Below are 25,287 nucleotides of genomic sequence, written 5' to 3' on the forward strand. Positions count from 1 at the left end.
CACAGGGGCACCACACTCTCCCTGAAGGACACAGCCTGACTTCCGGGACTGGGATTTACCAATGTCACTCAGCAAGGTGAGGATGGCACCTTCCCGCAGACCACAGCAGTTCTCAAACTGGTTCAGGTACTGTCAAGAAAGTGAGAGGCAGCATCAGAGCTGGTGGTCACAAACCACCGGAAATCCACACATGTCTCTTACCAGCCCATGTGACCAGAGTGCTGACCCTGGGCCCTGGTTTTTAGGGGACCTGCTTTTGAGGAAGCCAGGGCTGCAGAACTAGCAGGGATTGGCCGGAGGAGGAGGAGGAGGAGGAAGAGGAAGCAGTCCTGACCACCCCAGGGCTCTCACATCCTCACAGCAAGGGGCCTCTGGGGTGAGTAAAGTTTGATTCTCACCAGCTGCTGCAGTTCTGAGCAAGGCAGGCTGAAGTCTAAGCACAGGAAATAGGAATTCTCTGTGCATGAGAGTCCTAGAGACAGGCTAGGCTGGGAGGGCATGACTGGAAACCACCCTCCGACCACCGCCCTACCATCTCCTAGCCATGTGGGTGATGGTAACAGTAGAGAACAGTTACTGAGCACTTACTACGTGCCAGGGGCTGGAAGAGCTCTGCACAGATTAGCTCAGCAAAGCCTTCCCTGCGTGACCTCATTTAATACTAACCACCACCACTGAGTAAGTACGGGTGGAATCCCCGTGTTGGAGGAGGAAACTGAGGTTACACGGTCGGATACCTGTCAGCTCACACAGCTGTGAGAGGGCAGTGCTGGAATGCGGCGCCAGGTCAATCTGAAACTCAAGCCCAAGCCCTTAATCCCCTGCCTTCCTGGCCCCCTCGACTGTCAAGAGGCTCCGTGTGCTGCTGGGAGCTGGCCTCCGAGGAGGGCGGAGAGAGGAGCTTCCCATCTGAGCCTCACCGTCGGAATTCACGTCGTATTCATAAACACTCATCTGTTTACGTACCCAGCATGTAGACTTTTAACATCGACTCTTACATGTCCCCATGTGCTGGCCAAGCCTGCCTCTCTGTGCCCACGGGTGTATTATAGATTTGAACTTTTTAGAGGGAACAAAGGAAACAACACATAACAAGACACTGGGCAACAGTGTCCTCCCCCAACCCCGCTGGGTGACAGCAAGGACAGGGGTCCCTTAGGATGCGAGCCCTTCCTGCCTCCCCCTCAATCATCCTGCAACCCACACCAGGCCAGTCATGTTAAACTTTCGATCTCCTCTTCCCTGGCTCGTTGGCTCTTTGCCACCTAAAAGACCAAGTCTAAAAGCCTCTGCCTCACTTCAGAGCCCTCTGTAATCTGGCCACATCCCACCTACTTCCAGACTGCCCTCTGAGAAGTCTCCACTTGACTACAACACGGCTTTATCTCTACACAGCTGCACTTAGTAATGGGTGACTGTCAAAGGTTAGAAAAATAAGGAGAAAATCGAAGTGCTGTTGAGTTCCCCCATCTCTCATTGCGGGTCATGCCAAGGGCTGTGTTCATATCCTGCTGTGAGTGCCACTCCCAGGACATGCCTATCTCCAGGGAGAGCCACTCCAGCACGCCAAGCCCCATGGAAAGTTTCCTTTTATTTTATTTATCTGTCTCTTTCTTCTGAGACAGGATTATCTTTTTTCTTGAGACTGAGTCTTGCTCTGTCACCCAGGCTGGCATGCAGTGGCACAATCATAGCTCACCGTAGCCTCAACCTCCCAGGCTCAAGCCATCCTCCCACCCCAGCCTCCAAAGTAGTAGGGACCACAAGCGCACACCACCACACCTGGCTAATTTTTCATTTTTTATTTTTTGAGGAGACAGGGCCTTGGTATGTTGCCCAGGCTGGTCTCAAACTCCTGGCCTCAAGCTATCCTCCTGTCTCAGCTTCCCAAAGTGGAAAAAAAAAAATTTTTTTTAAGAGGCACAAGGGCCTGGAGGAACAGTGAGAACAGCACCTGAAGTGTGTCTGGGAATGGCCACTGAACAGGAATAAACGCCTGGGCTCCCGCCCCCACTATTGTGACCCTTCTGGAGTGAAGAGGTGCACTCGCAGAGCAACCGACCTCTTTTTCAATTAAAATAAAAATTGTTGTTGGCTGGGCGCAGTGGCTCACACCTGTAATCCCAGCACTTTGGGAGCCTGAGGTGGGCGATCATTTGAAGTCAGGAGTTCGAGACCAGCCTGGCTGATGTGGCGAAACCATGCCTCTACTAAAAATACAAAAATTAGCCAGGCGTGGGGGCGGGCGCCTATAATCCCAGCTACTCGGGAGGGTGAGGCAGGAGAATCGCTTGGACCCAGGAGATGGAGGTTACAGTGAGCCGAGATCACGCCACTGCACTCCAGCCTGGGCAATACAGCGAGACTCTTGTCTCAAAAAAAAAAAAATTATTTTGTTCAGAGCTTCCAGTTTTCATAATGTTATATGGCCTTATTCAGCCTCAGAGATGGAGAGGTGGCCTGCAGCTGGGTCTGTGTGGGCTGGGACCCAGGCTCTGCTGCTACAGCTGTGTGAGGCCCAACCTCTCTGGGCCATGACATCCACCCATCATGTGGGAAGCATACCTGTGCACCCATGTGTGAGCTTTTGGAAATCGAATGAGGTAACATGTACTAGCAGGCTGTGTGGTACTGTCATAGGGAACAATGGGGAGGAGGGCACCCAACTGCCCCTGAGACCAGGAGGGGCTGCCATCCACCCACCAGAAGTGAACATTCTAGGGAAGAGGAGGTGGTGTGGTGAGAAGGTGGAGAATAGAGCCCCACAGATGAGTCCAGGTGGGTCAGGTGGATCGGATGGATTGGGGCGGGTCTGCAGCCCTGGCCCGGCTCTCTGATCATGAATCCTGCTCCCTCTCTGCTATGCTCCCTGCCCCCGTGTGTGGTGCTGTCCCATCTCTGGAATAAAATCCCTCCTAATAAGGAGAGCAGTGGCGCTGGCACCAAAGGCCTAACGTGGCCCTAACATGCCCAGGGAGGAAGCATTTGTTTTGGAACTCGCCCAGTCCTTGCCCATGCCCAGACCTGTGATGAGTTTTCCTTGTCATTGGAGTAATCCCAGCAGAGTGTGCAGCACGCCCTCACCCCTTCCCTGGTGTTCTCGGAAGCACCTCTGACTCACACATACACCAGCCCCAGGTGGGCAGGGAACAGAGAATCTGAGAGGCAAAGCAGCCCTGTTGGAGTCACTGGGGTTCCCCAAGCTTCCTGATGATGACAGAAGTGAAAGGTCTCCCCATCCCTCTTCCTGGTGTCCCACCTGCCCAGACAGGCTGTGCACCTGGCAGCCATGGGAGCCTCACCTTCCGGAGATCCCCTCCTTGGCAGTACTCCATGGCCAGCAGGGGCAGGTCATTGGGCGCCAAGTTCTGCATCCCCTCAGGGACATCTCGGGCAGCCACCACATTGGGGTGGGTCAGCCTAGGAGGAGGAAAATCGATGAGAGCAGACCCAGGCTCCTGCCCAGACCCATCCCCACCACCCCCACCAGGTCTCAGCAACAAAGGCCCAGGATAACCCAGGGCTTTGAAACAGAGGAAGACAGAGCCCAGGACGGGTGGCCAACCGCAATGCCTGGGTCAGTGGCGCTCACCCAGCCCCACTCACAGCACCAGAACTCAGACCCTGAGGGCGCACTGCGTGTAACTTCAGTTTTTTGTGCGTGCCATATCCCAAGTCCTCATCGTGCTGCCAAACTGCTCCTACGAGGACCTTCCAATCTCATGCCCTCCACATGGGGAGGATGTGTGTCACACACGCAAGCAGGCAAACAAGGTGGTGCCTGCTCTTTTTGTTTTCATATTTTTTTTCTTTTCTCTGTTTAATTTTCGGCAGGTTGGTTCACGCACACACATCACCCCAAGGTGGACACACAGAGAAGGGTCTGAGAAGGAACTCATGTAACCAAATGGAACCATGACATAACCAAATGGCACCTCCTCTTTTTAAGAGGCTGGCAGAGGAGCCCCTGCTTGGTGTCCTCCTCACTGGCTCTTTCAGAGCCCACCTCACGCCTCACTAGCTAGGGGGTCAGCAGCCACCAGGCAGATGGACAGCCCCGTCTCCACACTAGAGGAATAAATGTCAGCGACAGCATGACAGCAGAGAACGGTCACATACCACCTTGGAACTGGAAATACTGGAGGAAAGAAGGCTTTTTTTGCTGACAAAAGAAAAGTCACTGTGATAACTGTGTTAACTTATTTAATACAATGAAATTGATGAACAGCCCTTGACAAGGCCCAGTGTGGACTTTAGCTGCTCTTCCTCTGGTGTCTTTAGAAGGAGCAGAGTCACCGTGGGGACTGCCAGGCTGGTGCCCTGATGGAGGGGCAGATATTTAAGACTCTCTTCTCTTTTTTTTAGACAGAGTCTTGCTCTGTTGCCCAGGCTGGAGTGCAGTGGCTTGATCTCGGCTCACTGCAAGCTCCGCCTCCTGGGTTCACGCCATTCTCCTGCCTCAAGCCACCTGAGTGGCTGAGACTACAGCGCCCGCCACCATGCCCGGCTAATTTTTTGTATTTTTAGTAGAGACGGGGTTTCCTTGTCATTGGAGTAATCCCAGCAGAGTGTGCAGCACGCCCTTCCCCCTTCCCTGGTGTTCTCTGTAGCTGGGACTACAGGCGCCCACCACCATGCCCGGCTAATTTTTTCTATTTTTAGTAGAGACGGGGTTTCACCGTGTTAACCAGGATGGTCTCAATCTCCTGACCTCGTGATCCGCCCGCCTTGGCCTTCCAAAGTGCTGGGATTACAGGCGTGAGCCACCGCGCCCAGCAAGACTCTCCTTTCTAGACACACCGGGGGCTGCTGCTCCAGCTTTCCCTTGGGTCCCTGTGCACGAGGCCCTCACCTTCTCATGATCTGGATCTCCAGGCACCACCGCTCTCGGTTCCGGGGGCTGAGCTCCTGCCGGCACTGCTTGATGGCAATCTGCTCACCTGTTTCCTACAGAAACAGCACAGTGGGGACCAGCAGAGCGAGCTGCAGGCCAAATCCCACCCTGTCTGCTGCATGGGAGGGGTCTCCAAGCCCCAAGCGTCACCTGCAATCACCTCCTGGTGCTCCGAGGTCACATGTACACCCTGATCGACAGCCACGTAGCACCTGCCCTTTGGGCTGTCTCCTTACCACCCCACCTCTCACCCAACCTCTCCAGCCTCATTTCTTTCTCTCTCTCTTTTTTTTTTTTGTTTGAGATGGAGTCTTGCACTGTCGCCCAGGCTGAAGTGCACTGGCACAATCTCAGCTCACTGCAAACTCCACCTCCCGTGTTCAAGTGATTCTTGTGCCTCAGCCTCCTGAGTAGCTGGGATTACAGGCATGCGCAACCACGCCTGGCAAATTTTTGTATTTTTAGTAGAGACGGGGTTTCACCATGTTGGTGAGGCTAGTCTTGAATTCCTGACCTCAAGTGATCTGCCCGCCTCGCCCTCTCAATGTGCTGGGATTACAGACGTGAGCCACCGCACCCAGCCTCTCCCACCTCATTTCTATCCATCCAGAGTCTACAGAGCCTTCAAGGCCCTGCTCCATTCCCAGCTCCGCCATGAAACCTCTACTGACCATTCCTGCGCAGAGAGGTTTCTCTGTCCGAACCCCGGCTGCCGCTGTATTAGGCTGACCCATGGGACACTGCTGATAATTGACCACATTGACCTACAAAAATGGCACCTGCATGTGGTTCAACCTAATAGTGAACACCACATTGAGTGTCTTCATTGTTTCATGTGAGAGTTTTGTCCTTTCAGAGAGAACGCAAGCATAATATAGCAGATGAAACACTGGCTGGTTCAAATTCCAACTGTGCCATTTACTAGCTATGTGACCTTGGGTAAACCACTTGGTCTGACTCAGTTTCTTCTGTAAAATGGGAATACTGACACCCATCTTTCAGGTCTTGAAAATAAGCCTCTAGCAGGTATTAGTAACCCTGCAGAGCAGGGAACCCAGGTCATCCGAGTACTCCTGTTTAACATCCTACAGAGATTGGCTCCCATCTGCATTTCCAGCCACTCTTCCCACGACACTGCAGCCAGACGGCCCCACCCACCCTGACGCTTGGCCCTGCTCTGCTACACTTGCCAGCACAGGTGCATGGGCACCACGGTCTGCCGAGCTCAAGAGGGTCTCACCCTCTGCTATACTCCTATAACAGGTAATTCCTTCAGTGCACATGCCAAAGAGTTACTTTCTGCAGAGTAACAGGCTGTTTTCTCTTCTCTTTGCTAAATTATAGACTTGTCCATCTTCACGGGCTTTAACCTCTATCGAGGTAACCAGCAGCGTCCTCAGCGGTGGCTCCTCCACCTGGTGAATCATGAGCTGAGCCACTGGCTCCTGGCGGCCTCCCCTCTTCTCCCTGGTGCATGAGTGGAGACATTGGAGACGGGCAGGCCCTGAGGCTGTGGCGTGGGCAGCAGGGAAAGCGGCTCTGGCCTCGGGCACTCCAGCTGCCACAAGGGAGTCACCACTGCACCACTGTCACCTCTTTTGGCCATGGGGGGTCTCCAAGACAACTGCGGGGCAGCAGCTGCCCAAGGCAGCAGCTCCCGGAGCCCCAGCCTGAGAGCCGATCCTGCCACTGCTAAACAAGCTGACCTGCACCAACATCCTGCACCTCCTGTGTACCTACAGCACGAAACTCCCTACCCGCACACACACCTGGGCAAGAGCCACACCTGCAGGGTGGCACAGGGCACCCAGCAGTAGGAGAAGATTTCAGCATTGTACCAGACTCTACTGTGGCTCACTTGAAGGATGTCCTAGAGGCCCTGTTAGGCCAATTTCTGTTTTCTCAGTTTATGAAGATGCAAACTGAAAAGAATCATAAATCTTGTAAGTAAGCAAGACATAGTACTGAATGGGACTTAAAAAGACACACAGATCAGGCTGGGCAACGTGGCAAAACCCCATCTCTACAAAAAAATGCATAAATTAGCCAGGTGTGGTGCCATGCACCTGTAGTCTTAGCCACTCAGGAGGCTGAGGTGGGAGGATTGCTTAAGCCCAAGAGGCAGAGGTTGCAGGAGATCTGGGCAACAGAGTAAGACCCTGTTTCAAAAAAAAACAAAAACAAAAACAAAAAAAGACACACAGAGGACTGTGGCAAGTCCTCCCAGTGTGGCTGTTCCCATGGCACTCAAGCCACCTCAGTCTCACAGTTACCAAACTGGCCAGGATCCCTGCAGGAACAAGGACCTTCACAGCAAGAAAAGGAAAAATGGAAACCTCCACATACACCAGAAGCTGTCTAATAAGACCACTGAGTCACTGACCAATAAACCAATCCTTAACACCAACACCAAGAACCAAAAGCTTCAGAAAAAAAGGTGGAAATGGAACAGTAGACTCCATGCCAGAAAGGAGGTACTGTCAACACCTCTAAAATACTCTCAGAAGCTGCTTTCATCAAAGCCCAATACCACTTTGGCTAAGCTTTCCATCAGATGGTGACCTTGCATGCCTACTTTTTTTTAACAGCTCTATTGAGAATAATTCATGCACCATACAATTCATCCAATTAAATTACACAGTTCAATAGTTTCTGGCATACTCAAGAGTTGTGAGACCAAAACCACGGCGCACTTTAGAACATGTCTGCCATCCCACAACGAAACTCCACACCCATCAGCAGCCACTCCCTACTCCCCCTGAGCCCCTCTAGTCCTAGGCAACCACCCACCTCTTTCTGTCTCTACGGATTAGCCTGTCCTGGACATTTCATATAAATGGAATCATATATCATGTGGCCTTTTGTGACAGGCTTCTTTCCCTGAGCACTGTTTCCAAGGTTCACCCATGGTGCAGCCACAAGCTTACGTCTGTGACTATGGGAGACCCCCTCAGTCCAGTCTGCGGCAGTAGGCATGGGCATCCAGGTTCTGCCCTAAGTATCCTTCTCATTCTCTTTGTCTAGTAGAACCCTGATCTTTGGCCTAGATTCTGAGGCACTCTCTGAACAAGAGCTGACCTCTCTCAACAATTGTAAAACCTGTTGCTATTTTTTCTTTTTAGAGACAGGGTCTCACTCTGTTGCCCAGGCTGCAGTGCAGTGGAGTGATCATAGCTCACTGCTGCCTCAAACTCCTGGGCTCAAGCGATCCTCCCACCTCAGCTTCAAGTAGCTGGGATTACAAGCATGTGTCATTGTGTCCAGCTAATTTTTTTTATTTTTATTTTATTTTTGTAGAGACGGAGTCTCACTATGTTGCCCAGGCTGGTCTCAAACTCCTGGCCTCAAGTGGTCCTCCTACCTCAGCCTCTCTAAGCACTGGGATTACAGGCCTAAGCCCCTGCACCCGGCCACCTTGTTGCTATTAAACTGATTAGTACAGTGGTACAAACCATGGTGGACACAAGTCCATCTCAAGCTTTTCAAGAATTAGGGAATGTGTCAAAAGAATAACATTTCTGGCCAGCCACGGTGGCTCATGCCTGTAATCCCAGAACTTTGGGAGGCCCAGGCAGGTGGATCACCTGAGGCCAGGAGTTCGAGACCAGCCTGGCCAACATGGTGAAACCCCATCTCTACTAAAAATAAAAAATTAGCTGGGTGCAATGGTGGGTGCCTGTAATCCTAGCTACTCGGGAGACTGAGGCAGGAGAATCGCTTGAACCCAGGTGTCAGAGGTTGCAGTGAACCGAGATCGTGCCACTGCACTCCAGCCTGGGTGACAGAGTGAGACTCTGTCTCAAAAAAAAAAAAAAAGAATAACGTTTCTTTCATTGATGTGCAGACCATGTTACACCTCCCTGTACCTCCCGATTCCTGGTCTGTTCTCAGGCTGACGTGAATTTGCTTTCAGGTTTTACTTCCCCACAGTGCTCAGACTCATTTTTGCCCCGTTCTGTGGTAGCTTCATCCACAGCAGCTCTGCCTGACGATATCTGCTATGGTTTAAGTTCCACAGTTTTCCATAATTCAATGAAAGCCAATTCCTATTGTAGCAGTATCACCTCGGTATTTTTTTTTTTTTTTTTTTTTTGAGACGGAGTCTCGCTTTGTCGCCCAGGCTGGAGTGCAGTGGCACGACCTCGGCTCACTGCAAGCTCCGCCTCCCGGGTTCATGCCATTCTCCTGCCTCAGCCTCCCTAGTAGCTGGGACTACAGGCACCCATCACCACGCCTGGCTAGTTTTTTTTATTTTTAGTAGAGATGGGGTTTCACCATGTTAGCCACGATGGTCTCCATCTCCTGACCTCGTGATCCACCCGTCTCGGCCTCCCAAAGTGCTGGGATTACAGGTGTGAGCCACTGCGCCAGGACATCACCTCAGTATTAAGGGGCAATTCGGCCACAATGGCTCTGCATCCCAGGTGGACTGATGGTTATAAAAGGACAAGTTTGGTCCCTTTTGTCTCTTGCCCTTTCGCCTTCACCCTATGATGATGCCTTGACCTTGGACTTCATAGCCTCTATGACTATGAGAAATAAAATCATTATAAATTACCCATTCTCAGCTACTCTGTGATAGCAGCACTGAGCCGACTGAGACACTGCTACAGTCACTTGCCTCCAGTTAGGCGGAGTTTGCAGAGGAGCTCAGACGTGGGCAACGCAGGGTTCCACAGAGACCGATGGCCCCGCTGCAGCGTGAGGTGCCATTGCCAAAAGCATCTATCCACCTCCATCCACCCTGCAACATTTCCATGGACAGTATTCCAGGCAATGGTTTAGCCAAAGAGACTGTAACTTATGGTTCATTACCTCAGAATGACTGAGACTAAACCAAGATACTGAAAAATCTGCAGCAACGTAACTTCAATACACAGAAGAGGGCACTTGTTTTCTATTGCTGCCATAATAAATTACCACAAACTTGGTGGCTTAAAATAACACACTGTATTTCCTTGCAGTTCTATCTGCTGAAGCCTGACGTGGGTCTCCCTGAGCTAAGATGTTGGTGGGGTTATGCTCCATCCAGAGGCTCTAGGGGAGAGTCTGTTTCCCTACTTTTCCTTCTGCATCTTCTAGAAGCGCCACTTTCTTCAGCTCGTAGCCCCTTAGCCCATCCTTGTGTCAGCCATGGCCCGCCATCTTCCTCACATGCATCGGCTGACCCTGGCTCTGCTGCCTCCTTCTCCCACGTTTAAGAACCCTTGGGATTACACTGGGACCCCCCAGGGAAGCCAGGCCAATCTCTCCATCTAAGGTCAGCTGATTAGAAAACTTAATTTCATCTGCAACCTTAATTTCCCTTTGCCATGCTGCCCCACCCAGTCATAGGTTCAGGGATTAGGATCCAGATTTCTTGGTGGGGTTGGGGGGGATTATTCTACCTACCATAAATGAAACAGGACAGATCATCAGATCCAAAAAATAGATTATATGACTTAGTTTGTTAAGTGATTTTAGGTAATCTGTCTAGCTACAAATTGGATAATTGCAGTCTTTTGCCCAACACAAACACTGGACCTGATACACAGCTGTCACTTGGCCCAACCCAGAATCAGGAGGAGATTCTGATACTGAAGACTTGATATTGGTCTTAAATATCCAAATGCAAACTAAAAAGACTGAACTCAGCAATGTGAACACTGAACAAGTCTTGAAATAACTGGGCATAGAGACCAAAACTAACTTTCTACTCACAGACAGCTCAGCTTCGCCCTAGAGTTGAGGCGAAATCCTAACTCCCTGGGCCTAGGAAGGTCTGCTGTAGATACAGACATACTTAAACTTTTCCTAACACAGTGGCCTTCATCTGCCTCTAGGAAGTATTCTGAAATATTCCCAGTTTTTCCATGAGTAATGTTTCATTTGAAACAGAAATGCAAACAGAATGACTTTGTTACTAAAAACATACCTGCTCTAGAAAGCAAAATTCAATGAAAACAGAAGCAGGCTACGATCACCGGTTCTGAAACCCCAGGGAGTTTGTTCTTCACTAGCAATGGAACTCAAACACATGTAAGGTAAGAAGGATGGCTTACTTTATTTTTCCTGGAATCTACTGAGTCTTAGCTTAGTTCTGTGGAAACCCAGACCAGGCCTGCGCCATCTCAGTACCCAACTTCTGGTACATGAACTCCTCGTGAAGGACAAAACTTAAAACTGCTTTGTGGCTGGGCATGGTGGCTCACACCTATAATCCCAGCACTTTGGGAGACCAAGGCAGGTAGATCACTAGAGCCCGGAGGTTTGAGACCAGCCTGGGCAACATGGCAAGACTCTGTCTCTACTAAAAATATTTTTAAAAACTAGCCAGGCATAGTAGTAGATGCCTGTAGCCCCAGCTACTTGGGAGGCTGAGGTGGGAGAATATCCTGACCCTCGGAAGTCAAGGCTGGGCAATAGAGCGAGACCTGCGTTGAGCTGTGATCACGCTGCTGCACTCCAGCCTGGACTACTGGAGTGAGACCCTGTCTCAAAAAATACACACACACAAAACAACAAAAAGTGGTCTGTATTTTGAGAAAACGGAGAAAGGGTCCCCTGTATGTCCAGATTGAATGCAATGATTATGAAGGTCCTCAGAGTTTGCAATTCCTTGCCTTTGATGCATGTAAACATAAAACTTATATATAAGCATGTGTGTCATAAGGTGTAAAAAAGGCAGAGGGGGAGCACATCCTCAGACCAAAAGGTGCCTGGCAGATGCGAGCTGAAGACCCAGTCTCAGGAGAAACAAAAGGGGCCCAGCTTCCTCAAGTTTGCCTCTTCCAATGACTCAGGAAACTCACAGAGGCCAAGAGCTACGTTTAGACCCTTAGCGCAGAAAGCCCAGTGTCCTGTTATCATGGCAAGCATCCAACCAGGCCACTGTGGACATGGGGGCAATTAGTAAAAACCTCCTCTTCCTTCTCAGACCCCGCCCCCTGAAATGAATGCTTCAGAAAGGAGGTGCAGGGCTGGGACCAGAGAGACTGGGCAAGAGGACCCAGGGCTGGGAGCCAAAAAGGTCCAGGATCCAGCTGCAGTTTCACCCCTGGCTCAGCAGGTGACTGGACAGACCCTGGGCCCCAGCATCGCCTGGTCTACGCTAAGAGGGCCATGACTTCTTCACCCTACTCCCTACAGTGCAGACCCCCAAGGGGCACAGTGGCCTGCCGCCTGCCTCACCCACAGAAGCCAGGCACTCGGGCTCAGGAGACAAGCAGGTCCAGGTGTAACTCCCTCCTCCACCGCCTGGTAAAGGTGCGATAGGAGCCCATGGTACAAGCATCTGGGTCCTCATCCATAAGATGGGATGGCTCCATCCACTCCAGGGATGTCAGCTAAAATGAAACACAGCATCCGACCACAGGGAGCCGGGAATAAACGACCGCAGCCTCACTTCCTTTTCTGGCCCTGTGGAGATGCTGCTCTGCCCACTTGAGTCGGCTTCTGTCTTCCTGCCAGGCCCTCAAAAGTGTACCTCCTTTCCAGATCCTGCTAAAGCTCCATTCACCCCAAGAAGCCTCCCTTCCCCAGCGTTCGGGAGAAATCATGCGGACAGGGAACCCAGCTCGGATGCCACATGATGCCCTGGAGAAACGGCAGCCACTGTTATCCATGCAGTTCGGTGCTTGGATTTAGACTCACTTAATGCACTCCTGAATGCTCCCTGGATCACTGTGATCAGAGAGTAAGCACACGAAGGGCAGGGACCCTTTTTTCCTGGTATCCCTGACAGAGCTCGGGCCCAGGCTCTATAAATCCCTAGAGAAGTGACTGAACGGAGCAGAGGCTTTAAGGCTTCCAAGCACACAGATAAGCTGTGGTGAGCTTTGCCTTGTCCCATAAAGGGACAAGTACAGGTCCGTGCTGCTTCATAGAAGGGATCGTTAATACTCTGCCTTCTAACAGCCAGTGCACACACTGCCTCCTCCACCCCAACGAGCATCCCGCAGGGCCCCAGGCAGCGCTTCCTGGCCCTCCGCACAGCCAAGTGCACACGGAACATGATGATATCACAAGGTACCCTGGGTGGCTTCCAGAAGGCAGCTGACCCACATCCTGCCCAGCCATGTTGGGGACCCAGCACTCAGGAGATCAGTATTGGAGAATCCCCATAATCCATGCAAAAAGTGGGGACCCACAGCCAAGACGCTGACAGAGCCAGGATCTGAACCCAGGTCTGTGTGACTGAGTCTCGTGTTTCCCGCCCCCACTCCCAAAACATGCTGCCAGGTGGGGGCATTCGGTTATCTCCTCCTCCTCTTCCTTTGTATTTAACAAAGGTCTCATCAAAAATATCAGCCTATCTAAACGGTACTGGGAAGTGGTTTGGGCTGACCCCTGGGCTGGAGGTCTTAGGGAGTCCCGACACAATGTGGAATGGTGAGGCCCGCGTGGCAGGAGAACCACAAGAACAGGGGAAGCAGGTTGTGGCGGGGCTCGCTTGTTCACTGCCCTCCCTCCCTGGGAAACACTCGATGTGGGGTTCTCTGTCTAACAAGGAAGACTTATAAGTGTTTTGTCCTCCAAAGAAGTGTTTTTCAACCAAGCACAGTGGCTCATGCCTGAAATCCCAGCACTTTGGGAGGCCAAGGCAGGAGGACTGCTTGAGCCCAGGAGTTTGAGACCAGCCTGGGCAACATAGAAAGACCTCATCTCTACAAAAATAAAAAAATTAGCCAGGCGTGGTGTCTCACGCCTGTAGTCCCAGCTACTCAGGAGGCTGAAGTGGAAGGACTCCTTGAGCCTGGGAGTTCAAGGCTACAGTGAGCCCTGATCGAGCCACTGCACTCCAGTCTGGGTGACAGAGGGAGACCCTGTCTCAAAAAACACACAACAAAAAATCAATAAAGAAGTGTTTTCCCCTTCCTGCTTCAAAAAGGTTTAGACTGTGGGGAACAATGAGAGTCTAAGGAACACCGAGGCCCCACCCTAAGTCCTCACCACGGAGAAGCCACAGGCACAATGGAAAAAGCATGAGGTTGGGTTCCGAACAGACGCAGGTTCCAATCCTAGCCTCTTTGCTTGCGAGCTCAGGTCTGTGGGTGAGTCACAGAGACTGTGCTTCAGTCTCCTCAACTATAAAATGGGAACAAAGACAACAGTACTTCCTTTCAGAGTTGTGAGGGCTGGAGAGAAAGCACGTAAATACCTAGTTTGATGCTGGCACATAGCAGGTTCTCAGTAAATGATGCCTCTGATTATCAGGCCACTTCTCTGACTGAGGATACCCATGCTTAGGGGCTTTTTCATGTAACTTCTACTACAACATTCCTTCTTCTGCAGACAAGATACAGTGCATGGAGTGTCAGGAAAGTGCACACTGTTGTTACGTGGAGTAAAACCATGAGAGTCAAGGAACCAACACCACCATAGCCCAGCTGCTTTTAAGAGGCTGTGAACAGAGGGGTTCCCAACAGAGAACATACACGCTCATCTTCTGAACTTAGACAATGATCAAAGACTTCTCCTCAGCACCCAAAGCAGCCCTAGAGATTTCCCAAACTCAGGGAGAACCCATGGGGAAGAAAGGTAGAGAGCTTCCTGGCCTGGGCCGGGCTCACGGGTAGGCATCATTGAGGACCTGCAGGCACTCCACTCCTCCTGCTCCCCTCCACCTCTACTCCACCACTAAGCGCTGTTAATTCCACCCCTTAAATCTCTCTCTCTTTTTTTTTTTTCTCAGACAGAGTTTCGCTCTTGTTGCCCAGGCTGGAGTGCAGTAGCACGATCTCGACTCACTGCAACCTCCACCTCCTGGGTTCAAGTAATTCTCCTGCCTCAGCCTCCTGAGTAGTTGGTATTACAGGCATGCGCCACCATGCCTGGCTAATTTTGTATTTTTAGTAGAGACGGGGTTTCTCCACGTTGGTCAGGCTGGTCTCGAACTCCCAACCTCAGGTGATCCACCTGCCTCTGCTCCCAAAGTGCTGGGATTACAGGCATGAGCCACCGCACCAGGCCTAAATATCTCTTAAGTCTGCCCACCTCTCCCCATCTCTCACCTAGACGACTCCAAAACATTCAGACCTGGTCTGCCTGCATCACTGGGACGGAGCCAGTGACACCCTAGTAGCAGTCACTGCGAGCTGGTTGTTAACTACTCAGGAATCGGGCCGGAGCGGGCTATTAAACTACTGGTGGCTTGAAGTCAGCCCTGGTGGGAGTAACTACTCCATGAGAACTGCTGCACACTATGGATCAAGGCATTTCTTCCGAGAGCTGATTTTTTCCCACGCTGCCCACTGCTTGGGCCCTCCCAATCTGTCCCCATGGGCACAGCACCTCCCTCTAACATCGTTCCACAGCTCCTCCATCAAAACAAAACCTCCTCGGCTAAACTGCCCAAAAAACACCACAGGATCTGACTCGCACCGTCCACCCTCAGCCACCCAGGCACTTGTGCCCCATCCTCCCTTCCGGCCACACTGGCCTTCAGTCTTGCCCACTTGCCACACCTGCCCTCCACAGGGGCCCCTCAGGAGCCCCTCCCTTGGCCTGGAACTCTCCTCCCACCTTCTCTGTCAAGCTGACTTCTACTAGGGCCTCACTTCCTTGGGGAACCTCCTCTGACACTGACTGATCCCACCCCAACGGAAGGTCTCAGTGCACTGGGTCCTTCTCCCAACTCACACTTTACCATACTTAGGAGCTTACATTTATAATTAGTTGACTAATGGCTCTTTCCCTTCTCCAAAGGTCTGCTTTAATTACCACTGTACACATAATAGACATTCGATAAATATTTGTGGACTGGCAGAGTGGATGATTTGGGGCACCTAGCACACATACAATGTCAGGCACTTGCTACAGGAGAACTGAAGGAACTCCAAGGCCAGACCCAGCCCTGGCTGACCAGGAATGCAGGGTCCTGACAAGACTTACTCCACACGCAGACAGGAAGGGCGGCACAGGAACCAGCCCAGAGGAACTCAATGGGAGAACCAGTTGCCACGGAACAAAGCCATCCCAGACGCATATGCAGAGGAGATGGCCTAGAGTTGGTCCTGGAGGAATGTGGAGGAGGGGGAGGCCTGTCCGGCAAGAGGGCTCAGCGCTCAAACCAGAAGCAGCCAAGGGGAGGAATGATGGAGAGGCAGGTGCAGACAGACTGCGTGGGGTTCAGCCGGCAGGAGGAGGAAGCTGGCTTTTGGCTTTTTAAAAATAAATAACAGGCCAGGCGCCTGTTAGTGGCTCATGCCTGTAATCCCAACACTTTGGGAGGCCAAGGTGGGCAGATCACTTGAGGTCAAGAGTTTGAGAACAGCCTGGCCGGCATGGTGAAACCCCGTGTCTACTAAAAATATAAAAACTAGCCGGGCATGGTGGCAGGTGCCTGTAATCCCAGCTACTTGGGAAGCTGAGGCAGGAGAATCGCTTGAACTCAGGAGGCAGAGGTTGCAGTGAGCCGAGATCAAGCCACTGCACTCCAACCTGGGCAACAGAGCGTGACTCCGTTGCAAAAAAAAAAAAAAAAAAAAAAATTAGCCAGACGTGGCCGGGTGCGGTGGCTCACGCCTGTAATCCCAGCACTTTGGGAGGCCGAGGCAGGCGGATCACAAGGTCAGGAGATTGAGACCGTCCTGGCTAACACAGTGAAACCCCGTCTCTACTAAAAAATACAAAAAAAAAACTAGCCGGGGGTGGTGGCGGGCGCCTGCAGTCCCAGCTACTTGGGAGGCTGAGGCAGGAGAATGGCATGAACCCGGGAGGCGGAGCTTGCAGTGACCCGAGATCGCACCACTGCACTCCAGCCTGGGCGACAGAGCGAGACCCCGTCTCAAAAAAAAAAATTAGCCGGGTGTGATGGCGCTGCCTGTAATCCCAGCTACTCAGGAGGCTGAGGCAGGAGAATCGCTTGAACCCAGGAGATGGAGGCTGCAGTGACCCGAGATCGCACCTGTCTCAGCTGAGAGTGAGACTGTCTCAAAAAAAAAAAAAAAAAAAAAAAAAACAAGAAAACATACGGGAAGTGCTTCAGGGCATTGGTCTGGGAAAAGATTTTATGGATAAGACCTCAAAAGTACAGTTAACAGAGGCAAAAGTAGACAAATGTGATTACATCAAACTAAAAAGCTTCTGCACAGCAAAAGAAAAAACAGAATAAACCTATGGAACCTATGGAGACAACTTATGGAATGGGAGAAATTATTTGCAAACTATCCATCCAACAAGGGATTAATATCAAGAATATGCAAGGAACTCAAACAATTCAACAGCAAAAAAATAAATAATCCAATTTTTCAAATGGGCAAATGATTTGAACAGGAATTTCTCAGACACACAGATGGCCAACAAGTATATGATAAAATGTTCAATATCACTAATCATCAGACAAATGCAAATCAAAACCACAATGAGATATCATCTCACCACAGTTAAAATGGCTATTATCGGAAAGACAAAAAGTAACAAATGAAGGCAAGAATGTGGAGAAAGCGGAACTCTATACACTATTGGTGGGAATGTAAATTAGCACAGCCATTATGGAAAATAGTATGGAGGTTCCTTGAGAAACTACAAACAAGGCTAGCGCAGTGGCTCACACCTGTAATTTCAGCAGGTTGGGAGGCTGAGGCAGGCGGATCACCTGAGGTCAGGAGTTTGAGACCATCCTGACCAACATGGTAAAACCCCGTCTCTGCTAAAAACATAAAAATTAGCCGGGAATGGTGGCATGTACCTGTAATCCCAGCTACTTGGAGGCTGAAGCAGGAGAACTGCTTGATCCCGGGAGGGGGAGGTTGCAGTGAGCTGAGATCATCATGCCACTGCACTCCAGCCTGGTTGACAGAGCAAGACTCCGTCTCAAAAAAAAAAAGAAAAACTATAAATAGAACTACCATATGATCCAGCAATCCCACTACTGGGTATCTATCCAAAGGAAAGGAAATCAGTTTATCAAAGAGATATGGGCACCCTCATGTTTACTGCAGCACTATTCACAATAGCCAAAATATGGAATCAACCTAAATGTCCATCAATGAACAAATGAACAAAGAAAATGTGGTACACAGACACAATGTACTCTTATTTAGCCATAAAAAAGAATGAAATCCTGTCATCTGTGGCAACATGGATGAGCCTGGAGGGCATTACATTAAGGGAATTAAGCCAGGCCCAGAGAGATAAATACCACATGTTCTCACTCATTCGTGGGAGCTAATAAAAAACTGATCTCAGTTGGGTAAAGTCTGTTGGCTGACACCTGTAATCCCAGCACTTTGAGAGGCTGAGGTGGGAGGATCACTTGTGTCCAGGAATTCGAGACCAGCCTGGGCAACAGAGAGACCTCCTATCTACAAAAAATCAAAAATTAGCCGGGCATGGCGACGCACACCTGTAGTCCCAGCTACTCAGGAGGCTGAGGCAGAAGGATCATTTGAGCCCAGGAGGTCAAGGCTGCAGTGAGCCATGATGGCACCATTGCACTCAGCCTGGATGACAGATTGAGACCCTATCTCCAAAGAAATTAAAAATTAAAAAAAAAAAAAAGGCCAGGCGCAGTGGCTCATGCCTGTAATCCCAGCACTTTGGGAGGCCGAGGCAGGCAGATCGCCTGAAGTCAGGAGTTTGAGACCAGACTGGCCAACATGGTAAAACCCTATCTCTACTAAAAATACAAAAATTAGCCAGGCGTGGTAGTGCACGGCTATAATCCCAGCTACTCGGGAGGCTGAGGCTGGAGAATCGCTTGAACCTGGGAGACACCAGTTGCAGCGAGCCAAGATTGTGCCACTGCACTCCAGCTTGGGCAACAGAGCAAGAATCCATCTCAAAAACAAACAAACAAACAAAAAAAAACTGATCTCGTCTAGGCTCGGTGGTTCCCACCTGTAATCCCAGCACTTTGGGAGGCTGAGACGGGAGGGTGGGGGGGGATCGCCTAAGTTCAGGAGTTCGAGACCAGCCTGACCAACATGGTGAAACCCCGTCTCTACTAAAAATACAAAAATTAGCCAGGTGTGGTGGCAGGCACCTGTAATCTCAGCAACTCGGGAGGCTGGGGCAGGAGAATCACTTGAACCTAGGAGGCACAGGTTGCAGTGAGCCAAGATCACGCCACTGCACTCCAGCCTGGGCGACAAGAGCAAAACTCCGTCTCAAAACAACAACAACAACAAACTGATCTCGCAGAAGTAGAAAGTAGAATAGTGGTCACCAGAGGCAGGAAAGGGTGGTGGGGGTGGGGGGAGTTGTGGAGGGAAATAGGGAAAGACTGGTTAATGGGTACAAAATTACAGTTAGGGGGAATAAGTTATAGTATTCTATAGAACAACAGGGTGACTACAGTGAATAAAACTTTATTGTATATTTCAGGCTGGACGTAGTGGCTCACACTTGTAATCCAAGCACTTTGGGCGGCTGAGGTGGGCAGATCACCTGAGGTCAGGAGTTTGAGACCAGCATGGCCTACATGGTGAAACCCCATTTCTACTAAAAATACAAAAATTAGCTGGGTGTGGTGGTGCACACCTGTAATTCCAGGTACTCAGGAGGCTGAGGCAGGAGAATCACTTGAACTCAAGAGGCGGAGGTTGCAGTGAGCCAAGATCACACCACTGCACTCCAGCCTGGGCAACGGTGCGAGACTCTGTCTCCGGAAAAAAAAAAAATATTGTATATTTCAAAATAGCCAGAAGAAAGAATTTTGACTGTTTCCAACAAAAAGGATAAGTGTTTCAAGTGATGAACATGCCAATTACCCCGATTTGATCATTACACATTATGTATCAAAATACCACACTGTACCCCATAAATATGTACAATTATTATGTGTCAATTAAAAATAAAAACAGGCCAGGTTCAATGACTCATGGCTGTAATCCCAGCACTTTGAGAGGCCAAGGCAGGAAGATCACTTGAGGCCAAGAGTTCTAGATGAGCCTGGACAACATTGTGAGACCACCATCACTACAAAAAATAAAAAAAAACCTCAGCTGAGGCCAGGTCCCATGGCTCAGGCCTGTAATCCAAACATTTTGGGAGGCAAAGATGGGAAGACTGCTTGAAGATGAGAGTTTGAGACAAGCCTGGGCAACATAGCAAGACCCCACCTCTACAAAATTTAAAAAAATGTTAATTATTTGAAATATGGATTTTCATCATCATTCTAAATGAAATTCTCACTTTCATGTGGATCTGCTTATTTTTTGCCGTGCAGTATTGCAAGCAATACTGGGAAGACATCATAATTAGCAAATATTTTAAATATATATATATATTTTTTTGAGACAGGGTCTCATTCTGTCGCCCAGGCTGGAATGCAGTGACACTATCTCGGCTCACTGCAACCTCTGCCTCCTGGGTTCAAGCGATTCTCCTGCCTCAGCCTCCTGAGTAGCTGAAGTTACAAGCATGCACCACCACACCAGCTAATTTTGTATTTTTAGTAGAGATGAGGTTTCACCATGTTGGCCAGGCTGGTCTCAAACCCCTGACCTCAAGTGATCCTCCTGCCTCGGCCTCCCAAAGTGCTGGGATTACAGGCGTGAGCCACTGCACCCGACATTTTAAATAACTTTTAAAAAATGGTTTTGAAACAAGGTCTCACTGTCACCTAGGCTAGAGTGCAGTGGCACAATCATAGCTCACTATAGCCTCAAACTCCTGGACAAGCAATCCTCCCACATCAGCCTCCAATGTAGTGGGACTACAGGTACGCACCATGGCTGCCAAAGTTTTTTTTTTTTTTTTTTTTTTTTTTTTTTTTGAGACGGAGTCTCACTCTGTTACCCAGGCTGGAGTGCAGTAGCGCAATCTTGGCTCACTGCAACCACCGCCTCATGGGTTCAAGCGATTCTCCTGCCTCAGCCTCCCAAGTAGCTGGGGACTACAGGCACGTGCCACCAAGCCTGGCTAATTCTTTGTATTTTTAGTAGAGATGGGGTTTCACAGTGTTAGCCAGGATGGTCTCCATCTCCTGACTGCGTGATCCGCCTGCCTCAGCCTCCCAAAGTGCTGAGATTACAGGTGTAAGCCAGCACGCCCAGCTGGCTGCCTAATTTTTAAAACTTTTTTGTAGAGACGAGGTCTTGCCATGTTGCCCAGGCTGCTCTTGAACTACTGGCCTCAAGGAATTAAAATATTTTAAACTATTTATTTAGTCTCATCCTTTAAATTTTCCTATTTCCATATGTTTTATAACATATAATATCAGTATATATTAGTACATGATATTCTACTGTTACCATATATATATAACAGAGACTAAGAGCTTAACTTTATTTTATTATTTATTTAGGTGACATAGTCAATAAAGCATGGAGACCACTAACCTGGAGTCAGCTCAGAAGTCCTGAAGCCCCCTTCCCAGTCCCCCTATTCACTCTCCCAAGATGACCAAAGCCAAAGGTGAGCCCTTGGCCCAGCAGGATCAGAGAAAGTGGAGGCAGTGAGGAGGGGGCCTGGCTCCCCGCCCCTCCCCAAGCTGCACAGAAGGCCTACCTGATTGTGCCATCGGATGACATTTCCAAATCCCCCTGTCCCAAGGCGCTCTTTCATTTCCCAGGCCCCACATGTCTGCGTTGTCAGGGAAGGTGACCAGCTCATACTGATGTCGTGCTAACTCTATAAGCAATTTGGGATGGGGAAAACAGGTTAGGATTAAGAAAAAAATGGAGCTCAAAGGGATGGAGAAGGCAAGAGATACCACTGCTCTTGAATGGGAGAGAAGAAAAATACAACTGGTTTTTTACTTTCTAAAGAAACCAATGTGTTTGGTTGGTCCAAACTTCGTGGCAAACTTTTGTCCCTCTCACCCTCCCCCATCCGGTTGCTGTGGCATCAGGCAAGGAAGAAAGTCACCGAGGGAGGCGATGCCCACGCCCTTGCCCTAGCGAGGGGATCCCCAGCTGACTCCACCAGGGGCGCCTGGGCCTGCCCGCCTTCTGCCCGAGGTGGCAGGGACAGAACCTACTTCTGAGCGTCCCCGCGGTCACGTGTTTCTTTACAATGTTCCCATAAATCGCAGGTTCCCCTCAAAGCCACCCACCCCCAAGAAGCCACCCCAGGGAGAGCTGTTTCTCCCGGCTTCCCGAACTCCAACCCGCACAAGTGAAACGCTCCCCAGTCCGCAAGCTGCGACTTTCCAGCGGCACAGAGGGGTCTTCCGGGCCTTGCAGGCAGCGGGGCGACGGGGCCTGCAGGTGGCACCCGGGCCGCACCCACGAGGGGGACTCACCTGTCGGCAGGGACGCGGGGCAGGGGGCGGGCTCCCCGGGGCGGGGAAGGCGGGGCTGGGGGGGCCAAACCCGGGGCTATGACACCCCCCTGAAAACATTAAAATGCGGGAATCTTAACGCGAGCAGCGCGGCGCGACTTCCTCAAACACTTCCTGCTCTGACGTCACGGAGCACGTTGGCCGCGGCCGCTCTTAAAGAGGCCGCTGCCGGCGCGAGGCGGACCAGGTCCGAATGCTGCGAGTGCTGCGGGCCAGGTGGGCCTGTCCCGGGACCCTCGACCGGGCGACTCCCCCGGGGCGGGGGTGGCGTGTGGTCTCTAGACAACTGAGGGAAAGTAGACAGACCGTGCTCACCGATTTAAAAGAACAGCCGTGAAATGACCCCCGTTACACCCTGTTCTCTTTAGACAAGTGACTTCCACCTGGAGCGGTTTCTAGGCCCGGGTATGGGGATTTCTTCACCCGGCCCCCTAGGCTTTCACCTCGGTGGAATTTCCCGCGCCCCCGCTGGGATGATTTAGGGACTGTTGGCTAGAACTGCCCTTGCCTACCGCCCTGCTGCGGGCGCTCCCCTGTCTGGGGGGTGCTTGGCTGGGTGTGGAGAAGGATCAATCACAGCTGACTCCTCAGAGGTGACAGCCCCTGCCCCCTTAAAAACAAGAAAAGACCTAGCAGTGTGAAGCCAAACTGTACCCCCAGCCCCGGTGACATGAGGAAACCGTGAGGCGCTCAGCCTGAGGTTCATCGTTCATCTCCTTCCTGCTTGGAATCAGAATGTCCTCACTGCTGAGTTTCTCCGTTTTATGGGATTACATTAGTGGACAAAGGAGGTGTGTGTGTGTGTGTGTGTTGCTATATTTTATTCAAGCAGAAAAAAACTACCAAAGGAACCTGAAGATGATAATAATAGCTCACATCTATAGAGTGCTTACACAGTGTAGGGCTCTGTTCTAAATCTCTGTACTTAGATTTCCTTATTCAATCCTCAGGGCAACCCTGTAAATTGGACAATACTTCATCATTATTATTATTATTATTATTATTATTATTATCATCTCGCTGTGTCACCCAGGCCGGAGTGCAGTGGTGTGATCACATCTCACTGCAGCCTCCAACTCCCGGGCTCAAGTGATTCTCCTGACTGCAGGTGCGCGGCCGCCATACCTGGTGGCGGGGTCTCACTCACTGTGTTGCCCAGGCTGGTCTCCAACTCCTGCGCTCAAGGGATCCACCCGCCTGGGCTTCCCAAAGTGTTGAGATTACAGGCTGTGAGCCACTGCACCTGGTCTGCATTATTATTATTTCCAAGGTACATGGCTGCTACGTAGATGAGCTGATACTCAAACCCTAGCAACTGGTTCCCGGGTTCTTAATCCGTGGCTAAAAGTAGCATGTTAAGAAGTTCAGAAGGAGGCAAACTGGATTTTGAATCCAGATACTGCTGTTGACTACCTCTGAGGCACGGGGGCTGGTTACTTAAACACTCTGAGAACCTATTTCCTCTTTTAAAATTTAGGCAATATTAGGTTGAATTGCATTTAATTGTCATTTTTTGGAAGTTGAAAACAGCCAAAACATCAGTGACAAAGATCAGCAGTTTCATCTGCTTCATTGTAATAGCAGGGGGACAGGCAGGCTCATAGAAAGTCATAGAAAGGAGGCCACCCCAGAGTTGTTGTGAGGGACAAATGAGGTATTGATAGCAGCAGTGCCTGACAGCCCTGGGGTTGAAGTTAACTCAGGGACAGATCTCAACCCAAACATAGGGGTCAATGGTGTCCAGGGCTGTGCTAGGCACGCTGGCTGCTCGGTTTCTCCCCTCTCCCCTCTTCCCTCTCCTTTCTCTTTTTCTTTCTCTCTCTCTCTCTTTTCCTTCCTTCCTTCCTTCCCCCTCCCCTCCCCTCCCCTCCCCTCCCCTTCCCTTCCCTTCCCGGCTACTTGGTTTCTTTCTTTTCCTTCTTTTCTTTTCCTTCCTTCCTTCCTATCTCTCCTCCTTCCTTCCTTCTTTCCTTCTTTCCTTTCCTTTTCCTCCCCTCCCCTCCCCTCCCCCCTCCCCTCCCCTCCCCCCTTCCCCTCCCCTCCCCTCCCCTCCCCTCCCCCCTTCCCCTCCCCTCCCCTCCCCTCCCCTCCCCTCACTTCCCAGCTGCTAGCTTTCTTTTTTCTCTTTCCTTTCTTTCTTCCTTTCCTTTCCTTTCTTCCTTTCCTTTCCTTTTCTTTCTTTTTTCTTTCTTGACAGGGCCTTTCTCTATCGCCCACTTTGGAGTATAGTGGCAGGATCACGGCTCACTGCAGTCTTGGCCTCCTGGGTTCAAGGGGTCCTCCCGCCTCAGCCTCCCCACTAGCTGGGATTACAGGCACGTGCCACCATGACCAGCTAATTTTTAAATTTTATTTTGTTGAGATGGGGGTCTCACTATGTTGCTCAGACTTGGCTCGAACTCCTGGCCTCAAAGCAATCCTCCCGCCTTGGCCTCCCTAAGTGCTGGGATTACAGGTGTGAGCCGCTGCTCCTGGCCTGGTATTTCTTGATTACTCCCAGCTAAATGGCAAGCTCAGCCTCAAGGCCAGAAGCAACAGGAACATGAGTAAATAGTTGTAACACACGTAGAATAGTGACTGCATTGTCTAAGTGCAATATAAGTGTTTGCTTAATAAGTAAATTTTTTAAATAAAATATTTATTGGCCAGGTGAGGTGGCTCATGCCTGTAATCCCAGCACTTTGGGAGGCCAAGGTAGGCAGATCACTTGAGGTCAGGAATTTGAGACCAGCCTGGCCAGCATGGTGAAACCACGTCTCTATGAAAAATACAAAAATTAGCTGGGCGTGGTGGCAGGTGCCTATAATCCCAGCTACTTGGGAGGCTGAGGCAGGAGAATCACTTGAACCCAGGAGTTGGAAGTTGCAGTGAGTGGAGATCGCACCAGTGCACTACAACATGGGCGACAGAGCGAGACTCCATCTCAAAAAAAAAAAATTTGGCCGGGTGTGGTGGCTCACCCCTGTAATCCCAGCACTTTGGGAGGCCGAGGCAGGCAGATCACTTGAGGTCAAGAGTTCAAGACCAGCCTGGCCAACATAGTGAAACCCCGTCTCTACTAAAAATACAAAAATTAGACCAGGCACAGTGGCTTACACCTGTAATGCCAGCACTTTGGGAGGCCAAGGCGGGCAGATCACGAGGCCAGGAGATCAAGACCATCCTGGCCAATATGGTGAAACGC

General features: G+C 50.6%; 1 protein-coding gene and 1 long non-coding RNA gene across 9 annotated transcripts in view; one reads left to right on the forward strand and one right to left on the reverse strand.

Annotated features, from left to right (window-relative positions):
* IKBKB (inhibitor of nuclear factor kappa B kinase subunit beta) overlaps positions 1–22,237 on the reverse strand; it is a 60,753-nt gene extending 38,516 nt beyond the window's left edge. Inside the window, exons 1-5 of one of the 5 annotated variants that reach the window (XM_031013757.3) lie at positions 22,065–22,237; positions 21,329–21,451; positions 4,853–4,947; positions 3,303–3,420; positions 60–129 (exon numbers count right to left, since the gene is read on the reverse strand). In XM_031013757.3, the coding sequence (XP_030869617.1) occupies positions 60–129; positions 3,303–3,420; positions 4,853–4,947; positions 21,329–21,433 (388 nt within the window). In that variant the 5' untranslated portion in view covers positions 21,434–21,451; positions 22,065–22,237. The other 4 variants (XM_055349192.2, XM_031013758.3, XM_055349193.2 and 1 more) reach the window with 4 other exon arrangements.
* Positions 22,238–22,340: 103 nt separating this feature from the next.
* LOC129524231 (uncharacterized) overlaps positions 22,341–25,287 on the forward strand; it is a 37,063-nt gene continuing 34,116 nt past the window's right edge. The window contains exon 1 of one of the 4 annotated variants that reach the window (XR_010134995.1): positions 22,341–22,894. This is a non-coding gene — a long non-coding RNA (uncharacterized lncRNA). The remainder of the gene's footprint in view (positions 22,895–25,287) is intronic. The other 3 variants (XR_008667979.2, XR_008667980.2, XR_008667981.2) reach the window with 3 other exon arrangements.

The sequence above is a fragment of the Gorilla gorilla genome, chromosome 7, assembly GCF_029281585.2.
Source record: "Gorilla gorilla gorilla isolate KB3781 chromosome 7, NHGRI_mGorGor1-v2.1_pri, whole genome shotgun sequence".
Lineage (NCBI taxonomy): Eukaryota > Metazoa > Chordata > Mammalia > Primates > Hominidae > Gorilla > Gorilla gorilla.